An 11,464-nucleotide genomic window follows, 5' to 3' on the forward strand; every position below is an offset into this window, starting at 1 on the left:
AGCGTTAAAGGGGCAATAGGGGACGTTGGGGAGGGGGGACCGGTGGGGGCCCTATAAGTGTCCATAGGTATCTGTATAGGTGTCCCTACAGGTGTCCATAGCTGTCTATAGATGTCCCTATAGGTATCTCTATAGATGCCCATAGGTGTCCATAGGTGTGCCTGTAGGTGCCCCTATAGGTCTCTATAGGTGTCCCTAGGTCCCTATAAATATCTCCATAGGTGTCCCTATAGGTGTCCATAGGTGTCTATAGATTCCTATAGGTCTCTCTATAGGTATCCCTAGGTCCCTATAGATACCTCTATAGGTGTCTGTATGGATATCTCTATAGGTGCCCCTATAGGTGTCCATAGGTGTCCCTATAGGTACCTCTATAGGTGTCCCTAAATCCCTATAGATATCTCTATACGTAACCCTGTAGGTGTCCCTATAGATATCTCTATAGGTATCTCTATAGGTACCTCTATAGGTGTCCCTAGGTCCCTATAGGTATCTCTAAACGTATCTCTATAGGTATCCCTATGGGCATCTCTGGAGGTGTCTATAGGTGTCCCTATAGGTACCCCTATAGGTGTCCCTATAGGTGCCCCTATTGGTATCTCTATAGGTGTCTCTATAGGTGCCCCTATAGGTATCCCTATAGGTGTCCCTATAGGTGCCCCTATTGGTATCTCTATAGGTGTCTCTATAGGTGCCCCTATAGGTATCTCTATAGGTGTCTCTATAGGTGCCCCTATAGGTATCCCTATAGGTGTCCCTATAGGTACCCCTATAGGTGTCCCTATAGGTGCCCCTATTGGTATCTCTATAGGTGTCTCTATAGGTGCCCCTATAGGTATCCCTATAGGTGTCCCTATAGGTGCCCCTATTGGTATCTCTATAGGTGTCTCTATAGGTGCCCCTATAGGTATCTCTATAGGTCCCTATAGGTGTCCCCACCGGGTCCCCTGCGCTGTCCCGCAGGCCCTGTGCGTCCTGGCCCTCGTGTGCTTCGGGGCCTCGCGCTCCCCCGGTTACTCGGGGCTGGCGCTGGCGCAGTTGGTGCTGGCGCTGCTGCTGCTGCTGGTGTGGGGCTGCCGCCTGCCCCCCCGCCTGCGCCTCGTGCACTGGGGCTGGACCGTGAGCCACGGGGGGGGCACTTGGGGGTCTGGGGGGGGCACTTGGGGGTCTGGGGGGGGCACTTGGGGGTCTGGGGGGGGCACTTGGGGGTCTGGGGGGGGCACTTGGGGGTCTGGGGGGGTACCTGGGGGTCATGGGGGGGCACTTGGGGGTCTGGGGGGGGCACTTGGGGGTCTGGGGGGGGCACTTGGGGGTCTGGGGGGGAGCACTTGGGGGTCTGGGGGGGGCACTTGGGGGTCTGGGGGGGTACCTGGGGGTCATGGGGGGGCACTTGGGGGTCTGGGGGGGGCACTTGGGGGTCTGGGGGGGGCACTTGGGGGTCTGGGGGGTTGGGGGGGTACTTTGGGGGGGTCATTGGGGATCTGGGGGGGGGGACGACCTTGGGGGTCTATGGGGGGGCACTTACCAGGGTACTTGGGAGCACCTGGGGGGTCTATGGGTGAGTACTTGGGGGTCTATGGGGGGGGGTTGGGGGTGTACTTAGGGGGGCCATTGGGGGTCTGGGGTGGGCCCTTGGGGGTCTGTGGGGGGCACTTGGGGGTCTATTGGGGGGTACTTGGGGGGCTGTGGGGGGGCACTTTGGGGTCTATGGTGGGGCAATTGGGGGTTTATCGGGGGTACTTGGGGGTCTATGGAGGGGTACTTGGGGGGCTGTGGGGGGTACTTGGGGGTTTATGGTGGGCACTTGGGGGTCTATGGAGGGGTACTTGGGGGGCTGTGGTGGGCACTTGGGGGTCTATGGGATCACTTGTGGGTCTCTGGAGAGCACTTGGGAGTCTCTGGAGAGCACTTGTGGGTCTCTGGGGGGCACTTGGGGGTCTCTGGAGAGCACTTGTGGGTCTCTGGGGGGCACTTGGGGGCCTCTGGAGAGCACTTGTGGGTCTCTGGGGGGCACTTGGGGGTCTCTGGAGAGCACTTGTGGGTCTCTGGGGGGCACTTGGGGGTCTCTGGAGAGCACTTGTGGGTCTCTGGAGAGCACTTGTGGGTCTCTGGGGGGCACTTGGGGGTCTCTGGAGAGCACTTGGGGGTCACTCGGCCTCTCCCCCCCCATACCCAGGACTTCATCCGCTGCGTGGTCGGGGCCCTGCTCTTCCTCATCACCTCCCTCATCGTCATCATCGGGCACCGCGACGGCGCCGGCACCGCGGCGGGGGTCAGAGATGGGGGAGGGGTTGGGGGTTATGGGGGGAGGGGGGGGTCAGGGGTTATGGGGGAGGGGTTTGGGGGTTATGGGGGGAGGGGGGGGTCAGGGGTTATGGGGGAGGGGTTGGGGTTTATGGGGGGAGGGGGGGTCAGGGGTTATGGGGGAGGGGTTGGGGGTTATGGGGGGGGGGGGGGTCAGGGGTTATGGGGGAGGGGTTTGGGGGTTATGGGGGGGGAGGGGGGTCAGGGGTTATGGGGAGGGGTTGGGGTTTATGGGGGGAGGGGGGGTCAGGGGTTATGGGGGAGGGGTTGGGGGTTATGGGGGGGGGGGGGGGGGGGAGGGGTTGGGGTTTATGGGGGAGGGGTCAGGGGTTATGGGGGAGGGGGTTGGGGGTTATGGGGGGAGGGGGGGGTCAGGGGTTATGGGGGAGGGGTTTGGGGGTTATGGGGGGAGGGGGGGGTCAGGGGTTATGGGGGAGGGGTTTGGGGGTTATGGGGGGAGGGGGGGGTCAGGGGTTATGGGGGAGGGGTTTGGGGTTATGGGGGGAGGGGGGGGTCAGGGGTTATGGGGGAGGGGTTTGGGGTTATGGGGGGAGGGGGGTCAGGGGTTATGGGGGAGGGGCTTGGGGGTTGTTGGAGGGGTCAGGGGTTATGGGGGAGGGGTTGGGGGTTATGGGGGGAGGGGGGGTCAGGGGTTATGGGGGAGGGGTTTGGGGTTATGGGGGGGGTTGGGGGGTCTCTGATCCCCTCCCCCCCCTCTCCCCCCAGGTCTTCGGGCTCCTGGCCGGGCTCCTGCTGGGATACGATGCTTACATCACGCTGCCGACGCGGCAGGGCCCCACCGCGACCCCTACTGGTGGGGATGGGAACAATGGGGGCAATGGGGGGCAGTGGGGACAATGGGGGGCAATGGGGACAATGGGGGGGAATGGGGGGCAATGGGGACAATGGGGGGACAATGGGGGGCAATGGGGGGAATGGGGGGGCAATGGGGGATAATGGGGACAATGGGGGCAATGGGGGACAATGGGGACAATGGGGGGCAATGGGGGCAATGGGGGACAATGGGGACAATGGGGGCACTGGGGGATAATGGGGGCAATGGGGGATAATGGGGGGCAATGGGGACAATGGGGGGCAGCGGGGACAATGGGGGACTGGGGGGGCAATGGGGACAATGGGGGGACAATGGGGAGCAAGGGGGGCAATGAGGGGGCAATGGGGACAATGGGGGGGAAATGGGGGGCGATGTGGGACAGTGGGAGACAATGGGGGAAATAGGGGACAATGGGGGGTAATGAGGCGCAATGGGGGGCAATAGGGGGATGCCCTATGGGGGTATTGGGAGCAATGGGGGACAATGGGGTGGCAATGGCGGTACTGGGGTTCAATAGAGGGCAATGGGGGGGTGCCCTATGGGGGCAATGTGGTTCCTAACCCCTCCCCCCCATGTCCTTCCCCAGAGTCCCCGGATGGAGCCTGACCGCCCCACCCCCACCCCCACTGACCCCCACCCCCCCCACGGAGGGGCTCGGCCTTAACTTATGGGGGGGAGTCTCCTCCTTCCCCCCCCTCATCGCAAGTGCCTTTTCCGTCCCCCCTCCCCCGCCGGGGGGGGGCGATATTTGGGGAAATAAAGCGGTTTTTTGGTCAAGTCGTTACCGCTCGTGTCGCGATACGGGCTGCGATACGGTCGCTATAGGCCGCGGACTACAACTCCCAGCATGCACCGCGGCGCGCGCCGGACGTCCCGTTACGTCGCGACGTCCGGCGCATGCGCGCTGCTCCCCGCCGCTCGCCTCAGCGGCTCCCGCGGCTCCCGTCGCTTCCGTGTCCGTTCCTCCCGTCCCCCGTCATCCCCCCCTCCACCGGCTCCGTTTCCGGTGTCTCCGGTTCTTGTCGCCGCGAAGCCGCCGTTACCGGTAACGCTCGGTTTCGGGGGGGGAGGGGGGATGTGGGGGGAGCGTCCGGTGTGTGTGAAGGGGGGGGTGGTTGTGGGTTGTGCGCATGCGCGAGGTCTCACAGCGCTGATGGGGGGGTCTGCGGAGGAGCGCGCATGCGCAGTGAGGAGGCGAGCGTTTATTATAGGCGCTATAATTAGAGCGGGCGTTATGAACGCAACAACGCTTGGGAACGGTGGGGGGCGGGGACCCTCTGTTTAGTGTAGGACCTACAAATAAACACCATGGGGGGGGGCAGCATCAACCACTTGTGGGTCCGCCCTGGGGGCAATGGGTGCTGTGGGTGCCGTTGTTCTCTATGGCACCCCACATAAAGAAGGGGTTTATTTACTGTAGGACCTAGATAAACACCATGGGGGGGGCAGCATCAACCACTTGTGGGGCCGCTCTGGGGGCAATGGGTGCTGTGGGTGCCATTGTTCTCTATGGCACCCCACATAAAGAAGGGGTTTATTTACTGTAGGACCTACAGCTAAACACCATGGGGGGGGGGGGGGGGCAGCATCAACCACTTGTGGGTCCGCCCTGGGGGCACTGGGTGCCGTTGTTCCCCATGGCGCCCCACATAAAGAAGGGGTTTATTTACTGTAGGACCTAGATAAACACCATGGGGGGGGGGGGCAGCATCAACCACTTGTGGGTCCGCCCTGGGGGCACTGGGTGCCGTTGTTCCCCATGGCGCCCCACATAAAGAAGGGGTTTATTTACTGTAGGACCTAGATAAACACCATGGGGGGGGGGGGGGGGGGGCAGCACCAACCACTTGTGGGTCCGCCCTGGGGGCACTGGGTGCCGTTGCTCCCCATGGCGCCCTATGGCCGCAGGGCGCCCCGGCTGCAGCGCTATGGGGCGCTCGTCCAAGGACAAGCGGGACATCTATTACCGGCTGGCCAAGGAGCAGGGCTGGCGAGCCCGCAGCGCCTTCAAGCTCCTGCAGCTGGAGCAGCGCTTCCAGCTCTTCCAGGGTGAGGCAATGGGGGGACTGGGGGGGACTGGGAGGGACTGGGATCCACTGGGATGCACTGGGATGCTCTGGGATGCACTGGGATGCTCTGGGATGCACTGGGATCCATTGGGATGCACTGGGAAGCACTGGGATGCACTGGGATGCTCTGGGATGCACTGGGATCCATTGGGATGCACTGGGATGCATTGGGATGCACTGGGATCCATTGGGATGCACTGGGATGCACTGGGATGCGCTGGGATCCATTGGGATGCACTGGGATCCATTGGGATGCACTGGGATGCATTGGGATGCACTGGGATCCATTGGGATGCTCTGGGATGCACTGGGATGCTCTGGGATGCTCTGGGATGCACTGGGATCCATTGGGATGCTCTGGGATGCACTGGGATCCATTGGGATGCACTGGGATGCATTGGGATGCTCTGGGATGCACTGGGATGCACTGGGATGCATTGGGATGCACTGGGATGCACTGGGATGCATTGGGATGCATTGGGATGCATTGGGATGCTCTGGGATGCATTGGGATCCATTGGGATGCACTGGGATGCATTGGGATGCATTGGGATGCTCTGGGATGCACTGGGATGCACTGGGATGCATTGGGATGCATTGGGATGCTCTGGGATGCACTGGGATGCACTGGGATCCATTGGGATGCACTGGGATCCATTGGGATGCTCTGGGATGCACTGGGATGCACTGGGATCCATTGGGATGCACTGGGATGCATTGGGATGCTCTGGGATGCATTGGGATGCACTGGGATGCATTGGGATGCACTGGGATGCATTGGGATGCTCTGGGATGCACTGGGATGCATTGGGATGCTCTGGGATGCTCTCTCCCAGGGGTCCATCGCGCCGTCGATCTCTGCGCGGCACCGGGGAGCTGGAGCCAGGTCCTGAGCCGCAACCTGAGGTGGGGAGGGGGCTATGGGGGGCAATGAGGGGGGCTATGACGGGGGGGTTATGGGGGGCTATGGGGGGGGTTATGGGGGGCTATGGGGGGAAATGAGGGGGTCAATGAGTGGGTCTATTGGGGGCAATGAGGGGGGGCTATGGGGGGGCAATGAGGGGGTCATGGGGGGCAGTGAGGGGGTCATGGGGGCAATGAGGGGGTCATGGGGGGCAATGAGGGGGTCAAGGGGGCAATGAGGGGGTCATGGGGGGCAGTGAGGGGGTCATGGGGGGCAATGAGGGGGTCATGGGGGGCAATGAGGGGGTCATGGGGGGCAATGAGGGGTCATGGGGGGCAATGAGGGGGTCATGGGGGGCAATGAGGGGTCATGGGGGGCAATGAGGGGGTCAGGGGGGGCACTGAGGGGGTCAAGGGGGCAATGAGGGGGTCATGGGGGGCAATGAGGGGGTCATGGGGGGCAATGAGGGGTCATGGGGGGCAATGAGGGGGTCATGGGGGGCAATGAGGGGTCATGGGGGGCAATGAGGGGGTCATGGGGGGCAATGAGGGGGTCAAGGGGGCAATGAGGGGGTCATGGGGGGCAATGAGGGGGTCATGGGGGGCAGTGAGGGGGTCATGGGGGGCAATGAGGGGGTCATGGGGGGCAATGAGGGGGTCATGGGGGGCAATGAGGGGTCATGGGGGGCAATGAGGGGGTCATGGGGGGCAATGAGGGGGTCAAGGGGGCAATGAGGGGGTCATGGGGGGCAGTGAGGGGGTCATGGGGGGCAATGAGGGGGTCATGGGGGGCAATGAGGGGGTCATGGGGGGCAATGAGGGGTCATGGGGGGCAATGAGGGGGTCATGGGGGGCAATGAGGGGTCATGGGGGGCAATGAGGGGGTCATGGGGGGCAATGAGGGGGTCAAGGGGGCAATGAGGGGGCATGGGGGGCAGTGAGGGGGGCATGGGGGGCAATGAGGGGGTCATGGGGGCAATGAGGGGGTCATGGGGGGCAATGAGGGGTCATGGGGGGCAATGAGGGGGTCATGGGGGGCAATGAGGGGTCATGGGGGGCAATGAGGGGGTCATGGGGGGCAATGAGGGGGTCAAGGGGGCAATGAGGGGGTCATGGGGGGCAATGAGGGGGTCATGGGGGCAATGAGGGGGTCATGGGGGGCAATGAGGGGGTCATGGGGGGCAGTGAGGGGGTCATGGGGGGCAATGAGGGGGTCGTATCCTGCCCCCCAGGGGCTCCGCAGAGGGCCCGCCGCAGGTGGTGGCCGTGGACCTCCAGGCCATGGCGCCGCTGCCGGGGGTGCTGCAGATCCAAGGGGACATCACCAAGGTGGGGAGCGGCGCCCGGCACCCTGACACCCCATAGACACCCCATAGACACCCCAAAGACACCGCATAGACACCGCATAGACACCCCATAGACACCCCATAGACACCACACAGACACCCCATAGACACCCCATAGACACCGCACAGACACACCATAGACACCCCATAGACACCACACAGACACCCCATAGACACCCCATAGACCCCCCTATAGACACCCCAAAGACACCGCATAGACACCCCATAGACCCCCCATAGACACCCCATAGACACCGCATAGACACCACACAGACACCCCATAGACCCCCCCATAGACACCCCAAAGACACCGCATAGACACCCCATAGACACCCCATAGACACCACACAGACACCCCATAGACACCACACAGACACCCCATAGACACCCCATAGACACCACACAGACACCCCATAGACACCCCATAGACACCACACAGACACCCCATAGACACCCCATAGACACCCCATAGACACCACACAGACACCCCATAGACCCCCCCATAGACACCCCATACACACCCCATACACACCCCATATACACCACACACACACCCCATAGACACCCCCATAGACACCCCCCAGACACCCCATAGACACCCCATAGATACCTTATACACACCCCATAGACACCCCACAGACACCCCATAGATACCCCATAGACACCCCACAGACACCCCATAGACACCCCATAGATACCTCATAGCCACCCCATAGGTACCCCATAGACACCCCATAGACAACCCATGGACACCCCATAGACAGCCCATAGGCACCTCATAGACCCCTATAAACACACCATAGATATTTCAGATACCCCATAGATGCCCCATAGCCACTTATAGACCGCCCAAAGACCCCCCAACCCCATTCCCCCATCACCCACATTTCCCCCATCACCCCCATTGCCCCCCCATCACCCCCATTGCCCCCCCAACACCCCATTGCCCCCATTGCCCCATCACCCCCATTACCCCCATCACCCCCATTGCCCCCCATTGCCCCCCCATCACCCCCATTTCCCCCATCACCCCCATTGCCCCCCCAACACCCCATTGCCCCCATCACCCCCACTGCCCCATCACCCCCATTCCCCCATTGCCCCCCATTGCCCCATTGCCCCCCATTGCCCCATTGCCCCCCATTGCCCCATCGCCCCCACTGCCCCCAGGCCTCCACAGTGCAGCAGATCCAGCGACACTTCGAGGGGCACTCGGCTGACCTGGTGGTCTGCGATGGGGCCCCTGATGGTGAGTAATGGGGGGGGGGGGGGGGGTATCAAAGTGCACCCCCCCGAACCCCAATATCCCCCCCCATCAGTGACAGGGCTCCATGACCTGGACGAGTACATCCAGGCTCAGCTCCTATTGGCTGTGAGTGCCTTAACCCCCCCCCTTTGGCATCCCCATAACCCCATGGAGACCCCCCCACCCCCCTTTGGCATCCCCATAACCCCATGGGGACCCCCCCACCCCCCTTTGGCATCCCCATAACCCCATGGGGACCCCCCCACCCCCCTTTGGCATCCCCGTAACCCCATTGGGACCCCCCAATCCCCCCCCTTTAGCATCCCCATAACCCCATGGGCGCCCCCCCAAATAACCCCCCTCAACCTCCCCCCTTTAGAATTCCCCATAACCCCATGGGGACCCCCCCTTATTCCCCCCCCAAATAACCCCCCAACCCCCCCCCTTTTAGCATCCCCATAACCCCATGAGGGCCCCCCCTTATTTCCCCCCCTTATTCCCCCCTCAACCCCCACTTTAGTATCCCCATAACCCCAATGACACCCCCCTTATTCCCCCCCCAACCCCCTTTAGCATCCCCATAACCCCATGGGGACACCCCCTCTTATTCCCCCCCATTTTAGCATCCCCATTACCCCATGAGGACCCCCCCCTTATTCCCCCCTCAAACCCCCCCTTTAGCATCCCCATAACCCCATGGGCCCCCCCCCCAAACCCCCCCTTTAGCAACCCCGTGGGCACCCCCTTCCCCCCCCTTTGGCATCCCCATAACCCCATGGGGACCCCCCCCCCCCTTTAGCAACCCCATGGGCCCCCCCCTTCCCCCCTTTAGCATCCCCATAACCCCATGGGGACCCCCCCCCCCCTTTTAGCAACCCCATGGGCCCCCCCCTTCCCCCCTTTAGCATCCCCATAACCCCATGGGGACCCCCCGCTTTAGCAACCCCATGGGCCCCCCCCTTCCCCCCTTTAGCATCCCCATAACCCCATGGGGACCCCCCGCTTTAGCAACCCCATGGGCCCCCCCTTTAGGCTCTCACCATCACCACGCACGTCTTGAAGAAGGGGGGCACCTTTGTGGCTAAAGTGAGTCTATGGGGAGGGGGGAGGGGGTCCCCCCCATGTTAATGGGGGGTGGGGGGGTCCCTGACACCCAGACCCCCCCCCCCCCCAGATCTTCCGGGGCAAGGACGTGACCCTGCTCTATGCCCAGCTGCGCCTCTTCTTCCCCAGCGTCACCTGCGCCAAGCCCCGCAGCAGCCGCAACTCCAGCATCGGTGAGGGACCCCCGGTATGGGGACCCCCATTATGGGGACCCCCATTATGGGGACCCCCGGTATGGGGAACACCGGTATGGGGACCCCCATTATGGTTTATGGGGAACCCCCCATTATGGCCTATGGGGACCCCCATTATGGGGAACCCCCCATTATGGCCTATGGGGACCCCCATTGTGGCCTATGGGGACTCCCCGTTATGGCCTATGGGGAACCCCCCATTATGGGGAACCCCCCCATTATGGCTTATGGGGAACCCCCCCATTATGGCCTATGGGGAGCCCCCATTATTGCCTATAGGGACCCCCCCATTATGGCCTATGGGGAGCCCCCCATTATGGCCTATGGGGAACCCCCATTATGGGGACACCCCCATTATGGCCTATGGGGACCCCCCCATTACGGCCTAAGGGAACCCCCCCATTATGGCTTATGGGGAACCCCCCCATTATGGCCTATGGGGAGCCCCCATTATTGCCTATGGGGACCCCCCCATTATGGCCTATGGGGAACCCCCATTATGGGGACACCCCCATTATGGCCTATGGGGACCCCCCCATTATGGCCTATGGGGAACCCCCATTATGGGGACCCCCCCATTATGGCCTATGGGGAGCCCCCAATATGGGGAACTCCTCCATTATGGCCCATGGGGAACCCCCATTATGGGGAACCCCCCCATTATGGCTTATGGGGAACCCCCATTATGGGGAACCCCCCCATTATGGGGACCCCCCATTATGGCCTATGGGGACCCCCCCATTGTGGCTTATGCAGCCCCCTATTATGGCTTAAGGGGAACCCCCATTATGGCCTATGCAGACCCCCATTATGGGCTACGTGGACACCCCCATTATGGGGACACCCCTATTATGGCTTATGGGGACCCCCCCACTTTAAGGGGACCCCCAGTTTACGATGACCCCCCCATTATGGGGCCCCCCACCCCCTTTGTCCCCCCCTTTCTAGAGGCCTTTGTGGTTTGCCGCGGTTACAGCCCCCCCGAGGGCTTCGTGCCCAGCATGGAGAGCCCATTGCTTGATGGGGGTACGGGGGGACCTGATCTGGGGGGGCCCCAATGGGAGGGGGTTGGGGGTCACAAGGGGGGGATTGGGGTCACAAAGGGGGGGTCACAAAGGGGGACTTGGGGGTCACAAAGGGGGGGTCCCTAAGGGGGGGTTGGGGGTCACAAAGGGGGGGATTGTGGTCACAAAGGGGGGGTCACAAAGGGGGACTTGGGGGTCACAAGGGGGGGTGGGGTCACAAAGTGGGGGGTTGTGGGTCACAAAGGGGGGGTCCCTAAGGGGGGGGTTGGGGGTCACAAAGGGGGGGGGGGTGGGGTCACAAAGGGGGGTCCCTAAGGGGGGGTTTGGGGTCACAAAGGGGGGGATTGGGGTCACAAAGGGGGGTCACAAAGGGGGACTTGGGGGTCACAAAGGGGGGGTCACAAAGGGGGGGGTTGGGGGTCACAAATGGGGGGTTTG

At 62.5% G+C, this 11,464-nt stretch overlaps 2 protein-coding genes across 2 annotated transcripts; both read left to right on the forward strand.

Annotated features, from left to right (window-relative positions):
- Nucleotides 1–929: 929 nt before the first annotated feature.
- PLP2 (proteolipid protein 2) lies at nucleotides 930–3,764 on the forward strand (the record flags this gene model as incomplete). Its single annotated transcript, XM_057426001.1, has 4 exons — nucleotides 930–1,119; nucleotides 2,177–2,272; nucleotides 3,031–3,118; nucleotides 3,726–3,764. Coding segments are annotated over 4 exons (394 nt in total), but the record flags the coding sequence as incomplete, so codon positions are not given.
- Nucleotides 3,765–5,067: 1,303 nt separating this feature from the next.
- On the forward strand, nucleotides 5,068–11,027 carry FTSJ1 (FtsJ RNA 2'-O-methyltransferase 1; the record flags this gene model as incomplete). Its single annotated transcript, XM_057426002.1, has 8 exons — nucleotides 5,068–5,188; nucleotides 6,045–6,114; nucleotides 7,344–7,440; nucleotides 8,628–8,706; nucleotides 8,777–8,829; nucleotides 9,736–9,789; nucleotides 9,878–9,980; nucleotides 10,950–11,027. Coding segments are annotated over exons 1-8 (655 nt in total), but the record flags the coding sequence as incomplete, so codon positions are not given.
- Between the last annotated feature and the right edge of the window lie 437 nt (nucleotides 11,028–11,464).

Source organism: Pezoporus wallicus, unplaced genomic scaffold, assembly GCF_028554395.1.
Source record: "Pezoporus wallicus isolate ANWC-B61680 ecotype Strahan unplaced genomic scaffold, APGP_CSIRO_Pwel_v1 contig_9432, whole genome shotgun sequence".
Lineage (NCBI taxonomy): Eukaryota > Metazoa > Chordata > Aves > Psittaciformes > Psittacidae > Pezoporus > Pezoporus wallicus.